This window comes from Haliotis rufescens, unplaced genomic scaffold (genome assembly GCF_023055435.1).
Source record: "Haliotis rufescens isolate VD_foot unplaced genomic scaffold, xgHalRufe1.0.p SCAF_1, whole genome shotgun sequence".
NCBI classification, from domain to species: domain Eukaryota; kingdom Metazoa; phylum Mollusca; class Gastropoda; order Lepetellida; family Haliotidae; genus Haliotis; species Haliotis rufescens.
In genome coordinates, this window is record NW_025963779.1 from 23517903 (window position 1) to 23543370 (window position 25468).

Here is a 25468-nt window from a genome sequence, read left to right on the forward strand (position 1 = left end):
TCACCGACACCGGCGCACTCGGGCGTATCCGTATGACCTACTTCAGTGCACGGTGTCCCGACCACGGCAGACAACACGCTCAAGATATGTGATGGCCGACTCAAAGCAAATACCCGCTGATGGAAATACGGATATACAGGCAGATTGTGAAGATGATGGCGGGCCATGTAAATGGGGAACTTTTAAACCACACTTCTGCCAGAGATTTAGAAAACCTGGCTGGGTATTGTTTTGGCTGTGCTGGGTTGGCGGGCTGCAGGTAAGTGCCCTGTTTACATTCTGTGTACACTTCAAGGTGTGGCTCAAGTCTACAAATTCATGTACACGTCTGCTTCCCATGTCGTCTGCTCTCTAGGTGGACATTTGTGTAAAATAAATAGTACTGATTGTAAGATTGTGTTTGTATATAAATATTTGCACGTGGTCCTGGTACATGTCTGCCGTGAGAGCAATGGCTGCACCCGTCATTTAGCTGTTAAATTCATTGAGTCGTGAAGCAAAGTTTCGAGTGACTTTGATGTTATTAGCCGGGATTATTAATAACTGATAAGGGATTTTTACCCCAAAGGTATATATTTAGTTTGTAAAATGTCTTCATTGTTGAATTCCATACATATTGTTTCAAAATACGATAATGTGATGTTTTGATATTTAGGACAAGCAGATATATACCAATAAGGTCTCTGGAACAAGTTTTTGTTACAAAAACAAGGGAATTTAAACTTTAGTCTTTTATAATGGATTGTTTTGTTTTTAAACCAAACTATGTTCAGATAAGATCAGGATCACGAATACAGAACAGAGTTCGAATGTAATGTACTTTGCCTCTATGTTTATGCACTGGAGGAAATTATATTTTTATGTTTGTAATGTACAATTATTTTGCTGAGAGCAATATATGAGAGTGAAGTCGTCTTCTACACGTTATACGTTAGCGTGTGTAGTCTCCAGTGTTAACAGCGTAGATGTCACCTGCGCTTGTGTACTTACGTCAGAGGTGGCAGTTAGAAACTATTAACGCTGATAAAAACTTAAAAGCGAATACAAAATGTCAAATATACAACTTGATTTAGAGATGACACATATCAGGGCAAGACATGTATCGCTGTGTGGGTAACCGTATGGTAGAGGATGTGTGTGAGGTGAGGAAAAGCAGTTTCACTGTGTGTTAAAGGACAAGGATATCACTCCCATTACTTCGTTCCGGTACAAGGCTTAAAACCAACCGCCCGTGTTTGAAGATACTGCTTGTGATGATCCGAGAAAGGCCACATACAGGTTTAAGAGGTCCAGTTTGTTCAAGTAATACCCACAGGGCAAATGCAGGTGACTAAGCAATATTCAGACCGAGTTGAACCACTAATCAGGTTATCTATTCATGGTGTACATCACATCTTCTAAACACGACAGGCAATAAAAGTGGGTGTGATTTCTCTTGAGTGAATGAGTATGGTTTTACGCCGCATTTAGCAATATTTTCAGCAATATCACGGCAGGTGGCACCAGAAATGGGCTTTCAAACGTTGTACCCTTGTGGGGAATCGAACCCGGACATTCGGCGTGACGAGCGATCGCTTTAACCACTAGACTACCCACACCTCCCGAATTTCTCACGAGAAACTATATGTGTGTGAATATGTGTTGAATAGTTGTATGTATGTCGGGAGCAGGGGAGGAGAGGGAGGGGGTGGTTGGAGATGACTGTAATTGATCAGTTGTGATTGATTACCGTCTTCGATGACAGGCTACACACATTCGAACAACAACTGCAATCTATCAGTGAAGTCAATCACAGACAGGATAAGCATACTTGACATTTCTACATTCGGGAGGGTTTATAATGGAGCATCCCTTTGATTTGTTGGGGAGGGGGTCGGGGGGATTAATTTGAAAAAAAATTACAAACTATTTATCTAACAATCTATTTAATTTCACTATTAACACAAACAATTTGACGCTTGGGTATTTTCACGAAACAAAACCATTCATTGGTTTTATTTCACCACTGCAAACAAACTATTCATTTTGGGCATATTTCTGAACAAACTATTTTAAAAAGAATTGTTTATGTTAATAATGGAAATGAATAGGATGTTTGGTGCATAAATAATCTTGGATGCAGCAGGGGAAAAATAGATTGTTCTCATCCCCGCCCAACCCCCCGCCCAATAGAAATCAAAGTGATCTGGTATGCTAAAACTAAACGTATGACTACACTGTAACTAACTCATTCGGACACATATTTGGATTACCATTACACGATTACTGAACGCGAATCCCCAAAACGCACCATCCCGTCTAAAACATTTATTGGCGCTTAAGGGGAATACTTCATGTCAAATGTTTTTTGTGGAATACATCCGTTTACGTGGCCATATAAAGAGATAGACATGGTATGTTTGGGGAGGTCATCATGGGAATTAATGATCCCTGTGGGTATCTGTCAAGGTTCAACGACTGTTGAAACGTAAACAAAATATGTTTACAGAAAACACACGAAGTATGGATGGCGATTCCTGAACATATATGGGCGATACTGACTAACACTTTAGGTATGTTATTCAAGGACACATGAGACTATTCCTGCAGGAATTACACGAAGTATGGAAGGGATGTTCCTGTTCTTGTATGGAAGGGATGTTCCTGTTCCTGTATGGAAGTATGGAAGGGATGTTCCTGTACTTTACGGAAGTGTGGAAGGGATGTTCCTGTACTTGTATGGAAGTATGGAAGGGATGTTCCTGTACTTTACGGAAGTATGGAAGGGATGTTCCTGTACTTTACGGAAGTATGGAAGGGATGTTCCTGTACTTGTATGGAAGTATGGAAGGGATGTTCCTGTACTTTACGGAAGTATGGAAGGGATGTTTCTGTACTTTACGGAAGTATGGAAGGGATGTTTCTGTACTTTACGGAAGTATGGAAGGGATGTTTCTGTACTTTACGGAAGTATGGAAGGGATGTTCCTGTACTTTACGGAAGTATGGGAGGGATGTTCCTGTACTTTACGGAAGTATGGAAGGGATGTTCCTGTACTTGTATGGAAGTATGGAAGGGATGTTCCTGTACTTTACGGAAGTATGGAAGGGATGTTCCTGTACTTGTATGGAAGTATGGAAGGGATGTTCCTGTACTTTACGGAAGTATGGAAGGGATGTTCCTGTACTTTACGGAAGTATGGAAGGGATGTTTACGGAAGTATGGAAGGGATGTTCCTGTACTTTACGAAAGTGTGGAAGGGATGTTCCTGTACTTGTATGGAAGTATGGAAGGGATGTTATGGATTGGGTATTGCTAAGTTTTGAAAAGTAGATCGACTCTTGCTAGCACTGCTTTGGGTTGTAGATCGTGGCGCCGATGTGAGTGAGTAGTCTTCCCCTTTTAGCAATATTGTAACAACGCTAATTATTAAATTAAGAAGTGGCATCGTTTGTACACGTGTGGCAAAAATAACAGGGGACTTAGCGTTGGAACGTTTTCCACCCTTAAGCTGCCCGTCAGAAGACCCGTGTTCCATTACTAGTACGGACACTCTCTGATCTGTGGACAGCCTGTAAACGTCGTGTTGATGAAGTGGAGATACTGCTTACACTGTATACACCCACAGCCCACGTTTAGCCACGTCTATTACAGCATGCAACAGCTTTGATCTATAGTTTTCATCTGCGTGAAGGAACCTCGGCACGCAAGCGTTATTGTTGCTCTGATTTCATACATAGATTCTGACGAGGTCTACATTTCAAGTGTCGGACGTGTAGACTTGCACCAGTCCACCAATGAATGCTTTCGACTGGGTACAGTTTTAAGCCGTTTTGTTTTAGCAATACTCCAGTCATATCACGCATAAATGGATTTCATACATTCTACGAATCGAACCCGGAGCTTTCAGCTTAACGAGGTGGCGCTTTAACCACAAGGCTACCCCAGCCCATGCCGAGGATAGAGCAATCACCTGACCTATTGTATGGAAATTGCCCCGATTGCGTCCGTCAGTGCTCTTCCTATCGACCCCTGGTTTGGGTTGTTTTCAGACTCGATTATTTACAGTCTTGGCAGACCGCCTCCGTGGTCTAGTGGTAGAGCGTCCGCCCGGAGAGCGGAAGGTCCGGGGTTCGATCCCCGGCCGCGTCATACCAAAAGACGTTAAAAGATGGTACTTGTTGTTACCCTGTCTGGCGCTCGGCATTAATGGGCTAAAACAAGGACTGGTCGGCTCGGAGTCAGTATACTGTGTCTGAGTGGGGTATTCATGTTAAACTGCGGCATGGTATCTCAGTGAGCTAGCACTATAAATCGGCATCAGTCCGGACTAGCACAAGCAGCCACACAAACACACACACGTACATTCACGTCGCTATATAAGTGCAATAATCTTGGACGCGACGTGAAACCCCATTTCACCTCACCTACAGGCTTGGCACAGCTGTATGTGGTGTAAAACAACATTCTCTCACTCTACCAACGGGGCAGTTGGGTAACCTGGTGGTTAAAGCATTCGCTCGTCACGCCGAAAGCCGAATTCGATTCCCCACTTGAGTGCAATGTGTGAAGCCCATTTCTGGTGTCCACCGCCGTGGAATAATTCTGGAATATTGCTAGAATATTCTAAAGGCGGCGTGAAACCATACTCAATCAATCTACCAACAGAAAAGGCTAATTCATATGTTGTGATTTGATTCTTCATCAAGGAAGTCTGCATATACGACAGAGGTCGGAGACGTGGTACAATGGTCATAAAAGTGCATATAGTCAGTGGATTAATTCAGGTTGGTGTGGCATGTCACGTTCCACAATCTTTACACCTCAGACAGCACGTCCGTGGGGGTTCACTGATGGGTTACATCATTATGAATCGCGTGGATCATGAATTAAGAACATTCACCACCACAGTTACTGAAATGCGAGTCGTAGGGTAAACTCGTATTCGGGTATTCCCCGTACCTCGTACTTGTAAACGCTGACTAAACACGATCTGTTGGTTACTATGTGCGCACGTGTGGCCAAGTGGATTAAGGTCCTGCAGTTCCCAGGGTATATTATGATCTTTTGACTGTAAGTGCCGTAAGCGAGCTCGGGTAAGCGTCTACGACCGGCATCGACATTAAACTTGGGATGTAACTAAAATACTGTTTGCAGTGGCGTTAAAACAAACTCACTACGACGTGTGTTCTGACTATTTGCCATTGTACGCCGACGACGTGGATCGTTGCTCATACTATCAACCACTGATTTGTTTGCCCCGTATGAACTTGCAACGTTAAGCAATGTGCACTCACTCTCTGGTCCCTGCATAGGTGTGCTAGTGCCGTTTGTTATGACAAGGACGGAGCCTCGAGTGTGGACTGAATATGTATTCATTGTACATCTTCTACAACACGTGAAGATCCGGGTTAGAATAGGTCTCCACCAACCCATGCTTGCCGTAAGAGGCGACTAACGGGATCGGGTGGTCAGGCTCTTTGACTTGGTTGGTGCATGTCGTCGTATCCCAATTTCGTGGATAGATGTTCATGATGTTAATCACTGGATTGTCTGGTCCAGGCTCGATTATTTACAGACCGCCGTCATATAGCTGGAATATTGCGGCGTGAGACAACAAACAACCATTTGTACGGATTTGGCACCGTGCAGAGTTGCGTCCCGGTTCGCTCCAATTATGTTTCTAGGTTTGTCAGCACCATACTCGTGCTTTTGGGTTTCAAGGAAGAGGTAAACATCTGAGACCTGCATCACTTCGGGCTTTCCTCCCACATTAAGCTGACATGCCGTGGTATAACTGGAATACTGCGGTCTTAAACTCAACCCACTCACTCTACAGTTGGTGTACCTGCGTTACCGACTTGCGAAACGACTACAGTTGCTATGATGTTGTATTTGACACATCGATCACCATGTGCACAGATTAGAACGAGGAAGTTCAATATAGCCCAACTGTAGTTATATGTTTAGTGCTCGGCCTGTACGGAGCAGGTTCTTTGTTATATTCTTACAAAGTTTTAAATGGCGGAAGTGTTTTCCATATCTAAACAGAACTTGGCTGTTTAGTACACAAACAAATATTAATATAAATTTGAAAAATATGACATGCACCAGCTGAATTGATGTCGCTTGGTTCACTCACAAATTAACAATGTCGGACATATCTCACGCACGCACGCACGCACGCACGCACGCACGCACGCACGCACGCACGCACGCACGTATATGGTGTAAGCGTTGGGCGTCTCAACGTGCGTGATTCCCGTGCACCCTTTCGAGTTGAGTTGATTGGTTCAACTGTGTCATATGGTCCTGTGACGCAGGTGTAGCATTATGCAGATCGCTGTTTCAATTAATGCTCGTTCCACACGTGACGAACAGGTCTTGTTGTTGATGAAATATAGTGATAGCTAAATAGACAGATTTTTTATTCATGCACCGATTGTCTTTAAATGTAATATCTAGTTATGTATGACTGTTTAATAATCTCATACCAACTTTGACTGGAGTAGGTCCAATAGTTTTTTAGATATTGTAGTAAATGTCGGTACCTTAAATTACCTTCCAGACTATAATTAGGTGGATCGATGCTCATGATGTAAATCGCTGGATTGTCTGGTCCAGACTGGATTATTTACAGACCGCCGTCATATAGCCGGAATATTGCTGAGTGCGGCGTAAAACAAGCAAACAAACAAACAAACAAACATATTCATGTATCAAAGTTGAATCTGATACGCAGTCCTGTTAAAGTTTCTACCACAGTAGGTTAAATACGTGGCACGTCTGTCTTTACACTTTCAACTTCTCCCTTGAAACTTCGATCGTCACGCCGAAGACCCGGGTTCGATTCCCGACATGGGTACAATGTGTGAAGCCCATTTCTGGTGTCCCCCGCCGTGATATTGCTCGAATATTGCTAAAAGCGGCGTAAAACAATACTCACTCACTCTCCCTTGAAACTACAAGCAACTATACCAAGCCAAAAAAACATGGTAAGAATTTGTTTAAAACATTACAAATAGAATCAAATTCAGGTTCAATTTGATTATAATTTTATTGATTTGTTGTTGATATTGTAATCATAACATTTGGAAGTAGACTATAGAGAAAGTATTGTAAATCAGGGCACCTGTCCTTGTCACGTGTACACGTGCCTGGGGGGATTAACAGTCCTGCTGCCTGGTCATGAAGATAAGCTTTCCTCGGGTTTCACATGTTGTGGCAGAACTATAGCCACTCAGGTGGCATATCACTGATTATTGATCACAACAGTCTAAAGAAGCCAGGCGGTGTGAGCGTTATGCGACGGGGGAATTGGCCTGAATTAAAATGTGGTTTAGCAAGGTAACATTGATCGTTGTCATGGATCAGTCTCAGAATACACGCATCCGTGTATTTATGGTCTTGTTGGTCTGTGATATATAGCTGCATTATTAACGCATCGGGGAAGGCACGTTGCCCTGACAAAACCTTGGGCTCGTGAATTCATGTTGTGGGTGGTTCTAAATCACGCGTACAGGTAGATGTATCGGTCGGTTATATAGGATATATAACAGCCACACCTAGTCACTGTTTAGTCACAAACTGGACGCCTTCACCGATGGCGTGTATCGTACCGCTGGCTCATGGCTTTTGAATAGGTCGAGATTCCGACAGTGTTATATGAGATAGGAATATACGTTCAATACAATAGGCAATAGTGGTAGGGGGTTTATAAAATTAGTGTCGAGTTCAGAGTTTCTTGTGGCCATGTAGTACCTCGGTCATGGGCCATCGGGATGTGACGGTTCGTCCTATCTTACAGTTCATTCAACAAATTACAATATGTTTCTCATGTGTATTATTTTTGGAAAGTCAACACGTTCAGATAACCATGTCGTGAAACGGTTAAATCGTTCACTGAGAAAGTAGTATTTCCATTTGTGTGTTTATCCATTGTTTACATTGGTTGTACTGTACGTGCAGACGCAGTTGTAGTAGCATAACGTTATAAATTATGCAAAACGATATCTAAAGCGCACTGAAGGGCCTCAACTAAGCGGTCTGCTCGGATTTCAGATAAAGGGGTCCTACTCAGGACCCACCCGCCCCGAGTACCCGTTACCCGCCCCAGCTCCACAAAGTGGGGTTAAAAACAACCCACAGAGTCGCCTTTCGCGACGCAGTGGGTTGTGAAGATTTCTGTCCCTTTGCTCATTAAGCCGACATGCCGCGATGCAATTCTTAAACATGTTAACAACGTAGTTAAACCCAACTCACTCATCCAACTGACGCATTTACTCACTCACTCACGTGTCATGTCAGCGTCTTAAGATCATAGATTCGAATCCCAGATTGTCACTGATTATGATATTGATTTGTCAGCATCGCACTCTAAAACCTGCATCATTTGGGGCTTTCATTAATCTGATACGCCGCGATAGAACTGTTAAACATATATCGTCGTTAAACCCAACTCATTCACTCACTGACTCACGCTCACATTCACACTCGCACACTCACATTCACACTCACATACACACACTCACATTTTGCAAATCCTCCCAGTGTTAACAAGAAAAACCAGTTCAAAGTATTCACACAAGCAGAGAAGTCTCTGGGGCAGAAAAATGACAACAATGTTTAACATGTCCGTGTGATAAAGGGGAAGCTCCTACCAGGCTCCGTTTGCCACGCATTGACCTGCCTTACAAAATACGTATACAAAACTGCTCTTCAGGAGCAGTACAGTTTTGGATGTCCGACGTAAATTATTTATACAGACGAAAGCTGAAATTGACAAAGGTTGACATTGGCAAGAAATTGATTTCATCTGTATGTCGATGAGTGCTTGAGATAACGTGGAAGGCCCCGCTGAATACTAGTCGTGTTTAAGAATCCGATTTAAAAGGGACGTAAAACTGTGTATTATGTTTCTATTTGTTATTTCAGTATTCCGGAATAGGGTTAATAGGTGATAAATCAGTTGAATACTCAAGGTTGCATGTCCTACTTGATGCATGTTCTTGGTTGCTTTTAACGTTTGCTGACAAAATGCTTACAGTAAACTACGGTTATAACGAACACGCTTATAACGAACTGACGGATATAACGAACACGCTTATAACGAACTGACGGATATAACGAACTTACTTTTTTGGTCCCGACTATTTGCTGTAGTTATGCTGTATATATGCTTATAACGAACTACGGTTATAACGAACTAAATTTAGTAGTCCCTTTGAGTTCGTTATAACCGTAGTTTACTGTATTTAAGTCCTCCAAACAGCATTTGGCCCAGCAACTTAATACTTTGTATTAGGATTATTCATCTATTCTATACATTAACTCTTGGACGGGACCTTATTAGATTGATTGGATGTCGCCTGTTAAAGGTCAACGTTTATAATTAATACGTTGTTATCGATTAACGCTTCTTAGTGTTTGTAACGGCCTATGTCCTTCCATGTATAGTTTAGATATATGGTGAACGCTGGATGCAAACCCATTCTATGCACATGGTTATCGTGAAATGGAGGTTATGATTTTCATGTTTCGATTAATAAATAACAGTTGTCATTTGATATACAGACATTTTTACAGCTTTATGTGGACTATAGTCACATAGGTTGAAACGGACTGTAGATTTATGTGATATGCCTTCATTGTTTGAGAATGAGATATTGCGCTGAAATGTGATATAACCCCACAGAAGATGAGTATAAGTAAACACACACACATATATTTTACGCAAGCAGGGTCGCGTGTTCCCGGGAATGGGGAATACTTTGCGGACTGGGCGGTGTGCGTGCGTGCGTACGTGCGTGCGTGCGTGCGTGCACCTCACATAATGATTACTTTGTCAAAATTTACTGCGTGAATTGTGTGTATCTTATAGCTCTTAACGTGGATAAGGTTAAACAAACGGTGTTCCTTATCGATATATACAACATTCTGAGATAATTCTGAAATAGGTGGGTTAGCTTTGTGGTTAAATCGTTTGCGCGTCACGCCAAGGTCCGGTTCGATTCTCCTCCTGGGTGAAGCTCATTTCTTGTGTCGTGATGTTTTTGAATATTGCTAAAAGCGGCGTTAAACCATACTCACTCACTCACTCACTGAAATAGGTGGGTTAGCTTTGTGGTTAAATCGTTGGCGCGTCACGCCAAGGTCCGGTTCGATTCTCCTCCTGGGTGAAGCTCATTTCTTGTGTCGTGATATTTTGGAATATTGCTAAAAGCGGCGTTAAACCTTATTCACAGGAAAAAGATGTATTTATAAAGATGTCGTTGGACGTTCATCTATCCAAATATTTCCCACCGTCCTTGCTATTGCATTGTGTTTTGTATTCCTCTAATATATATCAGTTTTAGTACTCAAGTCCAACCTTTCCTTTATCCGTTAAACAGAATCAGCTTCAACATAATTTTGTCTTATTTTGACCTCCTGTTTTGTATCTTCTCTCTTTCTCTTCGTTGTGTAAATGCACACATGTGTAAATGTACAAGGTATAGACAGCCTGCGATTGTTACTAGGACGTTGACAGGTGCGTCCTCAACTCGTGACACGTGACATCTGCCATACAAAGCATAGCCGTGTCACCATCTACACCCTCCCCATGTCCTCGGTGACATGACCACATCATGGCGAGCCTTTGTATGCAGCTCACACGCGTGTTGGTGGTTCCACCAAAGTGCACTAAGGATCCCTCCCCTCCTCTCCTCTCCAGAAGTGAGTGAGTGAGTGAGTGAGTATGGTTTTACGCCGCTTTTTCCTCTCCAGAAGGCCAGTGTGGAGCTCATTTCTGGTGACATTGCTGGAATATTGATTTAAAAGCGGCGTAAAACCATACTCACTCACTCACTCTTTGCATCATATGGATATAGGGGACTCGGGATCTCGCACGGGTATCTTGTTCAAACATTTATCAAGTATCATTGGACCGCCTCCGTGGTCTAATGGTAGAGCGTCCGCCCGGAGAGCGGAAGGTCCGGGGTTCGATCCCCGGCCGCGTCATACCAAAAGACGTTAAAAGATGTTACCCTGTCTGGCGCTCGGCATTAAGGGCTAAAACAAAGGACTGGTCGGCTCGGAGTCAGTATACTGTGTCTGAGTGGGGTACTCATGTTAAACTGCGGCATAGTATCTCAGTGTAATAGCACTATAAATCGGCATCAGTCCGGACTAGTACAAGCAGCCACACAAACACACACATACACGTGCATGCACGTCGCTATATAAGTGCAATAATCGTTAAACCCCATTTCACCTCACCTCAAGTATCATTGGTATCTTATCAAAATGATATCAATGTCACTTGTAAATACCCGATGACCCACATGGATACAGTGTATGGAGTCCATTTTTGGTGTCCCCCGCAGGAATATCGCTGGAATATCGCTTAAAGCGGAGAATAACCATACTTACCCACGCTTGTTGCTACTGGACATTTGCTGCATGGTACATGTAACTATCAGTTGACGTTATTTCACGCACACGAAAACAGACCGCTTACGAAGTACTCTATGTTCGTTCAACGTTTGGGGGGCACGGGTGGCCCACTCGTCTAAGGCGCCGCGATTCGCTGTGCAGAGTTGCGTCCCTTGGGCACGCCAGAAATCTAGGATTGTGGATTCGAATCCCGGTTCGCCACGATTATGTTTCTAGGTTTGACAGCACCATACCCGTGCTCGTGGGTTCCACCGAAGTGGTAAACGTCAGAGACCTGCATCACTTCGGGCTTTCCTCCCACATTAAGCAGACACGCCGTGATATAACTGTAATACTGTTAAAAGCGGCGTTAAACCCAACTCACTCACTCACTCACTTACTCACGTTTGTGTCTTTGTTTTCAGGGCATGCTCGTTTCCGGCTTTGTCAACGTCATCATCACAACCATCGAGCGTCGCTTTGAAATCAGCAGCACGGAGACGGGGACCATCGTCAGCAGCTACGACATAGCGTCAGCGATCTGCCTCATTCCCGTCAGCTACTTCGGTGGCCTTGGCGTAAAGCCTCGTTACATCGGCATCGGAGTTTTCGCACTTGGAGTCGGGTCGTTCCTGTTCGCATTGCCGCATTTCACAACGGGGCTATACACAGTGGAGAACACCCAGGACACTGTGTGTATCCAAGGAGGGAACGCTACTACTACCTGTGACACCACGACTAACTACGGCAGCATCTCAAACTACATGTATGTATTCGTGCTCGCCCAACTGCTACATGGGGCCGGATCATCACCGTTTTACACTCTGGGGGTGACGTACTTGGACGAAAACCTTCCCTTGAGGTCGTCAGCGTTGTATATTGGTGAGTTACGGGTGCCACCGGTGGGGCAGGATAGGCTCGCCTTTTCGTGGGCACCTGGGGTATCATCTCTGTTTGAAAGTGATTCATAGACATAGTTTATGATATAGTCTGAATCGCATAATGGACACAATTGCTCATGATTATGGAAATGGATTGACGCTTTTATAGACCTACGAATGAAAGCACACGGGGTTATTTGCGTATAAACGTAAATAGTAATATATTGGATTGTAGGACAAAAAGCATATTTGTCTTTTTTATAATTTCGGAATCTTACATAATTTAAACCTGCAGACACCTTTATGTAGCTATTATTCGTTCGTCAGACGCAAAACGCAAAATTAAGTTCCATGATTAAGGAATCATGGAAAGGAGCCCCTCAAATAGCCCCAACGTCGAGTGCCAGTTACGTTATTTAGGGACGCTTAAAGAACGCGCGTGGTCATTCCCACTTTACATATTTACCGACGAATAAATCACAAGTGCTAGGAAAGTGCCAACTTAACCACGTGTTTGATGTGAAGTGCTTGTTTCAACCAGGTATCTACTACTCCTGCGTGATCTTAGGTACGGCTCTAGGGTACCTGGCTGGGGGAGAGCTCCTCAACATCTGGACCGACGTCGACGTCGTCGACACATCAAGGTAATGACGTGTTGACGAGACGTGCATGTAGAGGCGTACGGCAGTGTGTGGAGGAGTGAATCAGTTCATGGATGGACTGTGGGATGCTATGTCGGGGTGGTAGGGTGTGGTGCATGTGTGTGGACGTAATACACGTACGTCATGGTAACCAGTCCTGATGTATTAACACAGACATTTTGGAAGTACCACATGATACGGCGACTACGCTTGTGAGAGGCGACTATGCTTGTCGCAAGAGGCGACTAACGGGATCGGGTGGTCAGGCTCGCTGACTTGGTTGATGCGTCGTGACCCTATCGCGTGGATCGGTGCTCATGATGTCAATCACTGGATTGTCTGGTCCAGACGCGGTTATTTACAGACCGACGTCATGTAGCTGGACTATTGCTGAGTGCGGCGTTACACAACAAACAAACAAACCAAATGATACGATGCTGATAATAGATAGCCACAGTTTCTTATGTTTAAATCTTTGCAGAATTTCTGACAAATATAAAGATGTTTCACTTGGCTTTCTACGAATGAAACTATTTTGATGCAATATTTCTCTCCAAAGCCTCTCTATCACCCCCGACAACCGGAAATGGGTGGGCGCATGGTGGCTGGGATTTGTCATCAGCGGAGTAATAGCGTTGGTGATCAGCGTCCCTCTGGCTGGCTTCCCCCGGGCCCTCCCAGGTACGTCGTGCTCAGTCACAACACAACTAGCTGTTACCATCAAGGTTAGTGGCGGGTCAGGGAAGTAAGGGGAGCGCGGGGTGGTAGCGTTGTTTCAGGGGGTTCAGACACGTCTCTATTAAAATGGGAATAAGGATGTCAATGACATGAACTGAAACAAATTCCTTGCATTAATACTTTTCATCAAGATTCTCATCCGTCCATGTGTGATTGTCTAATCCCAATATCACATCTGATATCAAGAATTCAAAATTTTCACTCACATTCGGTACAAAGGAAAAATGGGTTATAGTATAGTATAGTATAGTATAGTATAGTATAGTATAGTATAGTATAGTATAGTATAGTATAGTATAGTATAGTATAGTATAGTATAGTATAGTATAGTATAGTATACCTTCGGCTTGAGTTGAGTTTATCCCATGCAGAACAGTGACGGAGAGCCCCATATACAGGTATGAGGCTAAAGTGGATCTGGGGTAGTCACGTTGTGGGATGGGCGTCGGGGTAGCCTAGTGCTTAAAGCGTTCGCTCGTCACGCTGAAGACAAGGGTTCGATTCCCCACATGGGCATAATGTGTGAGGCCCATTTCTGATGTCCCCCGCCGTGATGTTGCTTCAATATTGCTAAAAGCGGAGTAAAACCATGATGTATGACGTGGCTGATAGTGTGTTAATATTTCCATTGGCGTGATTCGCGAATCATATACCTTGTACAGGCAGACTTCAGTCCCCACGTTGTGTTCACCAGGTTCAAGCAAGTACCGCCAGGAGAAGGAGGCCGAGGTGTACGGCGGGCGGGAGAAGGAGGAACCGGAGGCCGATGATGCTACTCAGAAACACGCTGAAGCACAGTCTGAAAAGCGCCTTGTTAAAGATATACTCCACTCAACAAAACTGCTGCTTACAAATCCAACTTTCATGTTTCTCAATCTGGCAGGAGCTTCCGAAGGTTGGTTCCTTAGGTTGATATTGAAAATATATACCCTTTAGTTAAGTGACGACCCGTGAAGATCCGGGATAGAATAGGTCTTCAGCAACCCATGGTTGCTGTAAAAGGCGACTTTGCTTGTTGTAAGAGGCGATTAACGAGGTCGGGAGGTCAGGCTCGCTGACTTGGTTGATGCATGTCATCGTATGTAAATGTAGATCGATGCTCATGATGTCAATCACTGGATTGTCAGACTCGATTATTTACAGACCGCAGTTGTAAAGCTGAACTATTGCTGAGTGCGGCGTTAAACAACAATTATCTCCGCCGTGGTCTACTGGTCATGTGACTTGGTTGATAACGTACCGACAGTGTGGATCCTTTCAATCACTGGATTATCTGGTCCAGATTATTTACAGCTGGATTCATATGGCTGAAATATTGCAGAGGGCAACAATTCCAAACAACAAATAAACCAGCCATTGGTGCAAACCATAACGGCGAAGCATTGAGCACTTATAGTTTACCAGTCTATCATATGCGTGAAAGACATTGCACTTTCCTGCAGCTATCATCGTGGGAGGATTCTCGACCTTCGCACCCAAGTTCCTGGAGTCAGAGTTTAGTCTGCCTGCAGCCAGAGCTGCTCAGTATGTAGGTGAGTAGCCCAAGAATTACACTGTTCCCCACTCTCAGTGTGTCGGTAAGACTAGGCCCCACGATTGCCCTAATCATGTACATTTGTATAAGATACGCAATTCTCAGTGCAGAGTTGCGTCCCTTGGATGTGCTAGAAACATATGGTCTTGGTTTCAAATCCAAGTTTCGTCCTGCTTAGATTTCTAGGTTTGTCAGCACCACCACCCTGATCGTGGGGCTCAGTAAAGAGGTAAACCTGAACGAACTGCATGCCTTGGGGCGTTCCCCCTAAAAGTTGACACACCCTGACGTAAGTGAAATACCTTTCAAAGCAGCCTTACACCCAACGGGGGCACGGGTGGCCCAGTTGTCTAAGGCGCCGCGATTCGCTGTGCAGAGTTGCGTCCCTTGGGCACGCCAGAAACCTATGATTGTGGGTTCGAATCCTGGTTCGCCCCAATTATGTTTCTAGGTTTGTCAGCACCATGCCCGTGCTCGTGGGTTTCACCGAAGTGGTAAACGTCTGAGACCTGCATCACTTCGGGCTTTCCTCCCACATTAAGCTGACACGCCGTGATATAACTGGAATACTGTTAAAAGCGGCGTTAAACCCAACTTACTCGCTCACTCACGTCCACCCAACTCACTTACTCACCCTTACCCCCATGAGTAGTCATGGGCAGGACATGACCCATGCATGTCGTAAGAGTCAACGTGTGTGTGTGTGTGTGTGTGTGTGGCTGTGTGGCTGTGTGTGTGTGTGTGGCTGTGTGAGTGGATGGTGGTGTGTGTGTGTGTGTGTGTGTGTGTGTGTGTGTGTGTGTGTGTGTGTGTGTGTGTGTGTGTGTGTGTGTGTGTGTGTGTGTGTGTGTGTGTGTGTGTGTGTGTGTGTGTGTGTGTGTGTGTGTGTGTGTGTGTGTGTGTGTGTGTGTGTGTGTGTGTGTGTGTGTGTGTTTTTTTTCCAACTACTGCCTTGGACCATACCAGAAAGGTTGGAATATTGCTGAATGCGACCAACACCAAACCTCACTCACTCACCTTACTAATCAGAAAGGGAAAGTGATATATCAATAGTCTTAAAACGCCGCATATATTTACTACTAAAAAGAACATCCGATTTTTCTTATGACTTTAGTCAATCGGTGATGAAAATGATGCTTGATAACGGCGTTAGAACCTACACCGAAACGTTGCTCCTAATTGTAATATAGAAGTTGTTCATCCGTAAATCTTATCCTTACTTATTGAGTAAGCAGTATACCAGACTACGGAAGTCCTCAGATAAGAGCATCTGCGCATGTGCCATGCGTCTTGACCGCTGCAAGGAGAAAAGCAGCAGGGCTTCACAATGTATCAATTCCACTCATGGTCGCGGCAGTGATGGTTAATGATAATCTACTGCCGGGGCCTGTCCCTCGGTATATGGTCTCTGGTGATATCATGCATTGTCCTGAAGCAACTGTTCTCAGAATATGTGCCCGTATATATGAACTGATTTTGCAGGTTTGGTTGTTATTCCCGCTGGAGGCGGTGGAACACTCCTCGGGGGTTACCTTGTGAAGCGTTTCAACCTGAAGGTTCGTGGCATCCTCAGGATGTGTCTTGCTTCCACGCTGACCGTCTGTGTCCTTGGACTTGGCTTCCTCATTCACTGTGACAACGTACCCTTCGCCGGTGTCAACGTGCGCTACCAGAACAGCTCCACTAGCCTGTAAGTAATGTCGACGCTGCCTGAACCGTGAAATTTGACCCGGTCCATCACTCACTCACTCACTTCATTAGACCGGATCTGTGGTCTAGTGGATAGAGCGTCTGCCTGGAGAGCAGAAAGTCAGTGATTCGAGCTGCTAGATTATACCAAAAGACGTTAATAGATGGTACTTGTTGTCACCTCATTCAGACTGTGTTGTTTGATGAAAAAGACCTGTTCACTCACCTACAAATAAAATCTCACTCCTGACCTAGGAACAATCTGAAAACAGGGACAGATTATTTGGTTGTGTCATCAGAAAGCTGTTACTCGGGGTCGTCACTTCAACAGTGTTGTGTTAACTCTGTGTCTGTGATTCAGTCGGCACAGTGGCCCAATCACCAGTGAATTCACTATGCAGAGTTGCATCCCTTATTCGCACCAGGATCTTTGGTTTGTCAGCATCATATTCGTGCTCTTGAGTTTCACCGAAAATATTAAACCTCTTAGACTCGTGGCAATTTGCGAGTTAAAATATAGGCCCCAAGTTACCTTTGCTGGTCGTATATATAAGTGGCGACTAAATGGATCAGGTGGTCACGCTCTGGTTGATTGGCATGGATCGTTGCTCACATTATCAATCACTGGATTATCTCGTCCAGGCTCGATTATTTACGGGCCGCTGTTAATATAGGTAGAATATTACTGAGCAAGGTGTTCAACAACAGCACACCAACATCCACACACAGAAAGACTTGCTTTCATTTGTGCTTCGTCCCACATCAAGGGTGCACGGGTGGCCCAGTCGTCTAAGGCGTCTAAGGCGCCGCGATTCGCTGTGCAGAGTTGTGTCACTTGGGCACGCTAGAAACCTAGGATTGTGGGTTCGAATCCCGGTTCGCCCCAATTATGTTTCTAGCTTTGTCGGCACCATACCGTGCTCGTGGGTTTCACCGAAGTGGTAAACGTCTAAGACCTGCATCATTTCGGGCTTTCCTCCCACATTAAGCTGACACGCCTGATATAACTGGAATACATACTGATAAAAACGGCGTTAAACACAACTCACTCACTCACTCTTCCCACATAAAGCTGGTGCGCTGTAATGTAACCAAAACAATGTTCAAAGCAGCATAGAGCCAATATCAACTGTATATGTTGCAACATACAAAAGAATACCTGGGCCCCGTTCCACAAAGTGATCGTAGAGCTAAGGTAATCGTAACTCCCATACAGGCGGTACAATCAGTGTTTTACTTCATGTTACAGAATAGAAAAAGGCGGTTGGACAACCAGTATGATATATGCAAAAGGGACTGTGTCTGTGTTTCAGGAATATAGAGTACTTGGGCAAGAGGCTGGACAACACGTGCAACAGCAACTGTGCGTGTACAGAAGATGACTATCACCCGGTGTGTGGGCGGGACGGCCTCACGTACTTCTCCCCCTGCTATGCTGGATGCACGGTGATTCAGTATGGAGAGGTCACGGTGAGTCATCAACCAAACAATATCATGTTTCAATTAATCAATCTTCATTCGGTACTGAAAAGCCCATACCAAAAGACGTTAAAAGATGGTACTTGTTGTTACCCTTTCTGGTTCTCGGCATTAAGGGGCAGTAATACTGGTCGACTCGGAGTCAGTATACTGTGTCTGAGTGGGGTATTCATGTCAAAACTGCGGCATGGTATCTCAGTGTACTAGCACTATAAATCGGCATCGGTCCGGAATAGTACAAGCGCGCGCACGCAGACACGCACGCACACACGCACGCACGCACACGCACGCACACACACGCACGCACACACACGATGCTATGTAAGTGCAATAATCTTGGATGTGACGTTAAACCCCATTTCACCTCACCTCACTGAAGAGGACACAGGCTTAACGTACATACGATATATACACTTGAGCGTTAATTAAGCGCCACCCACTTGTACGGATATGTGGTACGTTACTAAAAGACTGATGCCAGTAGAAGAGTGGCAAACAACGCCTGACACTACCATCACGCAAATAATGAAGCTGACACTAGCAATAGGAATACCGATTTATTGGCTTTATGGAACAAGACTAAAATGTTCATTTCAATGCGGAAAATATCAGCACCCACCCAACGCAATGAATCGGACTGTCACATCAGTCGGGTAAACTAGTGGTTAAAACGTTTGCTCGTAACGCCGAATACCCGGGTTCGATTCCCGACATGGGTACAATGACAATGTGTGAAGCCCATTCCTGGTGTCCCCCGCCGTGATATTGCTGGAATATTGCTAAAAGCGCCGTAAAACCTTACTCACTCACTTATTTAGAATAAGCTATTACTATTACATGGCCGTTGCTATGTGACTGAGCGATCACCTACCCTTGATATTTTACCATATTTCAAAATGCAGGTCTGTATGTTCAGCACGTTGGTTAATAACAACGGTATGATGTTTGTATATTTGGATTTTCTTTAGTCAAACGCTTCATTCGGCGATCTGAAAGTAATCAATCATGGACCAGAAAATACACTGTTTAACACCATGAACATCGATCTACGTATTTCTCGCTTGCTAATTGGTATCGTATACATGAGTGAATGAGTGAGCTGTGGTGTACTCCGCTTTTAACATTATTACGATTCAGTGTTTAAACGTAAAGTGGGCGGAAATCCGGAATCCATGTCAAGGGCATAAACCATTTTGATGAACCTCAAGAGCGTGTTGCTCGTCAGGGTGAAAGTGGCCATTATGTGATGTACAACTGTTTCAGCGCTACAACAACTGCTCCTGCATCAGCAGCAACGCTACAGACTACATGGCGGAGTTCACCAGATGCGAAACCTCCTGCATGTGGTTGCCCCTCTTCCTCCCTATATTTGCCCTCATGATGTTCTTTACGTTCGTCATCAGCATGCCGTCCCTGACTGCCACGCTCAGGTAACCCAGGTGTTCTCAGCATTATTACATTCCAACCAACACTGAAACAAGTAAATATATCATAAACAATTTAAACAAGATGCACATTGCTATGATACCGGAGGTGTGTTAAGCAGACTCGCCAAAACGCTGGTTCAGGGGTGCTATATGTTAAGCCCATTGTTAGTGTCCACCGCCATGATGTTGCTGGAATATTGCTAAAGGCGGTGTAATATCATACTCAAAACGATGATAAGTGATTAATCAGTGTTAAAGTGTTCCATGTGAATCCCCCATTCTCTCTCTGAGTTGCGTCTCCTGGACACGGCAGAAACCTATGATTGTGGGTTCGAATCCCGGTTCACCCCGATTATGTTTCTAGGTTTGTCAGCACCATACCCGTGCTCGTGGGTTTCACCGAAGTGGTAAACGTCAGAGACCTGCATCACATCGGGCTTTCCTCCCACATTAAGCTGACACGCCGCGATATTACTGGAATTATGTTAAAAGCGGCGTTAAACCCAACTCACTCACTCACTCACTCTCTCTCTCGAAGAATTACCTTGAGGATTTGTGTGGCCATGGGTTTCAGTAGGATAAGTTGTTATTTGGAGGTATTAGTGTGATGCGATGACCAGGTCCGTTCCTTGATTACAGGGTGGTATCACAGAAACATCGATCCTTCGGACTGGGCATCCAGTGGCTGGTCGTCAGATGTTTGGGTAAGAAAAGGGATTCATGCCATATATACTAACAGACAACTGTAGCTATTTTATTTATTTATCAGACTTGGTGTTTGTAGAAGCACAATACTCCAACTACTTCTCATTTCGTTTGGATATTTAAAGTCTGATGCTGTTAATAAGGTCGAAGATGCTCCCCCAAAGGTCTTCCAAAAAAATAATATTTTAATATAAAGCAATGTTTGTGTTCTTTACACAAGTCATAGTGAAATGTTTGGAATGTTTATCTCATGAGAGATGAACATCGGCTTGAAAGGAAAGAACAATAAGGTGCGAGCTTAATTTTGAACCCTGAGTGCATTGGTTGGTTGGTTGGTTGGTTGGTTGTTTAACGCCGCACTCAGCAATATTCCATCGACATGACGGCGGTCTGTAAATAATCGAGTCGGACCAGACAATCCAGTGATTAATATCATGAGCATCAATCCACGCATTTGGGATCGATGACATGCATCAACCAAGTCAGCGAGCCTGACCACCCGATCCCGTTTGTCGCCTTTTACGACAAGCATTGTCACCTTTTACGGCAAGCATGGGTTGCTGAAGACCTATTCTACCCCAGAATCTTCATGGGTCCTGAGTGCATTAGAATTATACAAGTAGTCCATACGATCATTATGATATTATCAGTTGTCTCAGGGATTGCAAATTCTATTTAAGCTATAGTCATCAAATCGTCTAGTTATACCTGTTCCTCGCTGTAGGTGCCATCCCTGGTCCGATCCTGTTTGGCAAGATGATTGACCTGTCCTGCCTGCTGTGGCAGAAGCGCTGCGACGGGAACGGCTCTTGCTTCTTCTACGACAACAAGCTGATGAGCTACTACCTCATGGCGTTAGGCATCAGCCTCAAGGCCCTGTCCTCAGTCTTCTTTTTCTTGGCACTAGTCCTGTACAAGAAATCCCCACACAGGAAGATAGTTGAAGTGGATTCGAAACTTGAGATCACAGCAACCGACGCCAGTGCCAATGGAATAGACAATCCAGTGTTTTATAATAGTACTGAAAAAATCTCAATTGGTAGAGAGGATCCAATTATTATAAGTGGTACTACACTGAAAACAAAGTTATAGCCATATCTTAAGTTGTTCCGGGAAACATACTGCTGATTAAGTATACATCTATCTCAGGTTTGTTCTGGAAACCAGGGAGTCTATACAAGTTTCGACTCCCTCAAGAAAGAGACTGCATATTAAGTTATGGAACTATCTTTGGTTATGCCTGGAAACAGACTGCTTACTAAGCTGTTCATCTGTCTCAGGTTAGTCCGGGAAACTGCTGGTTAACATATCAAAAAAGACAGGAGATGGTGGTTTGATCGTTGGCCAGGAATTCGGGAATGGCACGGGAACATTGCATTAGGCTTTACTCTGGTCACCCAGATATTCAGTGAAGTCTTGCTACCAGACCTGCTCCCTCATTTCAACAACACAAGGAGGATTGCTTTGACCAACCAGATGGTGAAAGTGTTGAACTGACTGACAGGAAGCGTCACCAAGAACTACTATGATCAATATATCTGCAATTTGCAGAGATCTGAGAGTGCCCCGATCGACGGCTATGATCATATGCAGATACGTTTATCCGAATAACCACAACGCTAGTGTTCTCATGTGGTCGATGGGGAAAAACTGCTTTGAAACTTGAAAAACATCGGTCTCGGTTTCGGCGTTTGCTAATTTAGACCAACATAGCTATGATGCCATCACTTTAACAGGATGTTTTGAAGTGCATGGTGCCATCACTTTAACTTGATGCCTTCAACGGCATGGTGCAATCACTTTAACATGATGCCTTCAACAGCATGGTGCCATCACTTTAACATGATGCCTTCAACGGCATGGTGCCATAATGGTTATCTGTTATCTGTTTATTAATATGTATGTTTTGTACACGTGTGTTTACGATAGGTTGTATTTTGATGAATGGACATAACAAATACTATTACTCTACTGAACACTCCATATGGACATCAGGAGGCCAACTGTCCTTGCTCGCCCAGTACATGTTTACTCCTTCACTCATTGTTCGCAGTTACTTCCCTTAACTGTAGGGAGACGCTGGTCGCGGGTACGGCGTTCCCAACCTCTTCGATTATGTCACTTGGTGTTTTATCCCCCGTCCCGGGCTCTTTGTTTCGCCAGAGTGGTAAAAATACACGATCAACGGCGCTGTGTAACCTGCTTGCGGCACGCCGTCATTTACCGCCTCACTCTTCACGTCCTGAATGAAGTGTGCGACGATATATAACCTGTATAAGCATAGGACAAGAACTTTATGTGAATTGGATATCATGTTCATTACCTAATGTTATGTTACACATGGAATGTGCCTGCAATATATACATGGAATGTGCCTGCAATATACTGAGTTTTCAACCCTGCTGAGATTATAAGACTGCCAGTGCGCTGTGCTGTGACGGTCCGGTTGTGCATAATAGAATGAGGGGCAAAGACTCGGTGGAACCTCCAATACTCACTAAGGCTGAATGTGCATGGGTGGCCCGGTAGTATATTTCAACTCTCAATTCACTGATCACGGTTCGAATCCCAGATTTGCATTAATTATGAACCCTGATCTGTGAAAGCCATACCCTGCTCGTGGGTGTCACCAAAGCGATAAACATCTACGACCTGCGTCACTGTTGATGATCCTCTCATAACAAGCTCTTAAATATTTGAAATCCAATGAAAAAGCGACATTGAAAGCAAAAACTACTCAACGCTGAATGATATCATTCTGTTGGGGATGAAGAAATCAATGATGAGATATCCCCATGTTAACACTCCATGTTTTGCTCATAGTTTCTAACATACTGGAGGTTTTTTAACCCTAAAAAGCATAAAGGCATATTGTTAGGGCTAGTGAAATTTATTTATGAACATCTTGTTAACCATGCGGTGTGTTAACGCAAGTAGTGTACAATTACAGATTCAACAGCTGAAATATAAGTTAAGTTTATTTTCCTGACAGTGTTAACGTTTGGCGTTTGGATCATTAAATGGTACGAGTGGTTCTGACACAAGAAATATGTAGACACCTCACAGTCCGTCCGACCATCCACGTGTAATTAATATAATAATATCGTTAACACTCGAGGAAGCCCTGATATAGACCATTTAGTCCAGCGTTGGTGGGTCAAATAGCGAGGACTGAAATATGTATAAAGTACTATTTGTATAATTATTTATTGAGCTCACTAAACAAAACTTCCACTCTGTAATAAAAAGTAAGAAAATAAACGACCCAATTAACACATCAGATTTGTGTCCAACGCAATTTATTTTCAAATTTTCACACTCACTCATGTTTAATGAAATGTAGAAGGGGACCTTCTTCGTAAAAAAGCTACACAGAAAGAGTGTTTTACCTCCCGTGTGGAAAATATTGTTCATCCGTTCCATAAGGAAACAAAATATAATTAATCACTGAGACTGGTTTCTTCGTCATTATCGACTAATATCCGATATTCATTTCCCCAGCTTCCAAGTAATAAAACAAAAACTGTGTCGCTAGTTGCTCCAGGCTGAACTTGCCCCCGTGACAACTGTACATTTGTTTTATTGTTAACGCTGACGATGTCCTTTGTGTTTTACATGAGTCTATAAGTCATAACTTCAGCTCATGTTGTTTTCTTATAAATATTTTATGTTTACAGAGTTATATTCATGTACATATATATATATACATTTTCTTTGAATTAAAACGTTTTGAATGAAATGTTTCATGATCTGGGCGAGTCATGCAGGAACACCGTAACGGATTCTGGGTTGAGAACAGGTCCCCAGCAACCCACGCTGGTAGTAAGAGTGAGTGAGTGAGTTGGATTTAACGCCGCTTTTAACAGTATTCCAGTTATATCACGGCGTGTCAGCTTAATGTGGGAGGAAAGCCCGATGTGATGCAGGTCTCAGACGTTTACCACTTCGGTGAAACCCACGAGCACGGGTATGATGCTGACAAACCTAGAAACATAATTGGGGAAAACCGGGATTCGAACCCACAATCCTAGGTTTGTGGCGTGCCCAAGGGACGCAACTCTGCACAGCGAATCGCGGCACCTTAGACGACTGGGCCACCCGTACCCCCCGTAGGGGTCGGATGCGAGGGTGCTTATTTTTCGCATATTTATCTCGTCAAAAGTAATCATTCGTTTTGTTTTACCGAAATTCACTTTAAAGTTCATGGGGTCTCTCAGCCGAGCTGTTTCGTTGAAGTAACTTAGCTGCGAATCGTAAAATGTTCTTACAAGACGCCATGTTGTTTTTTAGCAGGGAGTCAAATGAAATATTCATCACGTGACAGGTCAATACTGACGAAACAATATTCGAGGTCACTCACATGATTTCGGGGTCTCCATTGAAATGTTTTGTTTCGTCACGTGGTGCGGATTAAGCAATCGAATTGTAAGATTCTTAATAATGGTATTGCAATACTAAGATGAGGACCTGGTGATTACGATGTATGACTAAGATGAGGATCCGGTCATTATGATGTATGATCACTAAAATGTATGTTTGTTGTTTAAGGCCGCACTTAGCAATAGTCCAGATAAATGACTGCGGTCTAGACCAGTGAGTGAGTTGGGTTTTTAACGCCGCTTTTAACAGTATTCCAGTTATATCGCGGCGTGTCAGTTTAAGCTTAATGTGGGAGGGAAGCTCAAAGTAATGGAGGTCTCAGACGTTTACCACTTCGGTGAAACCCACGAGCCCGGGCATGGTGCTGACAAACCTAGAAACATAATCGGGGCGAACCGGGATTCGAACCCATAATCATAGGTTTCTGGCGTGCCCAAGGGACGCAACTCTACACAGCGAATTGCGGCGCCTTAGACGACTGGGCCACCCGTGCCAATCCCAATCTGGACCAGACAATCCTGTGAATGACATGAGCATCGATCCACGCAATTGGGATATGATGACATGCATCAAACCAAGTCGGCGAGCCTGACCATCCGATCC

General features: G+C 44.1%; 1 protein-coding gene across 1 annotated transcript; it reads left to right on the forward strand.

The window, feature by feature from the left end:
• The first annotated feature begins 15 nt into the window (after positions 1-15).
• Positions 16-24224, forward strand: LOC124131637 (solute carrier organic anion transporter family member 4A1-like). Its single transcript, XM_046495040.2, has 11 exons — positions 16-259; positions 11817-12273; positions 12814-12916; positions 13473-13594; positions 14346-14546; positions 15094-15183; positions 16668-16875; positions 18188-18344; positions 19617-19783; positions 20420-20484; positions 21210-24224. The coding sequence occupies exons 1-11, from the start codon at positions 92-94 to the stop codon at positions 21575-21577; spliced, it is 2106 nt and encodes a 701-aa protein (XP_046350996.2). The 5' UTR covers positions 16-91; the 3' UTR covers positions 21578-24224.
• The last annotated feature ends 1244 nt before the right edge of the window (positions 24225-25468 follow it).

Excerpts from the sequence above, each read along its gene's own strand:
- LOC124131637 (XM_046495040.2), top strand. The coding sequence starts at position 92 with ATGGCCGACTCAAAGCAAATACCCGCTGATGGAAATACGGATATACAG. Across the intron at positions 260-11,816 it reads GCTGGGTTGGCGGGCTGCAG|GGCATGCTCGTTTCCGGCTT; the intron begins GTAAGTGCCCTG and ends CTTTGTTTTCAG. Across the intron at positions 15,184-16,667 it reads CAGAGCTGCTCAGTATGTAG|GTTTGGTTGTTATTCCCGCT; the intron begins GTGAGTAGCCCA and ends CTGATTTTGCAG.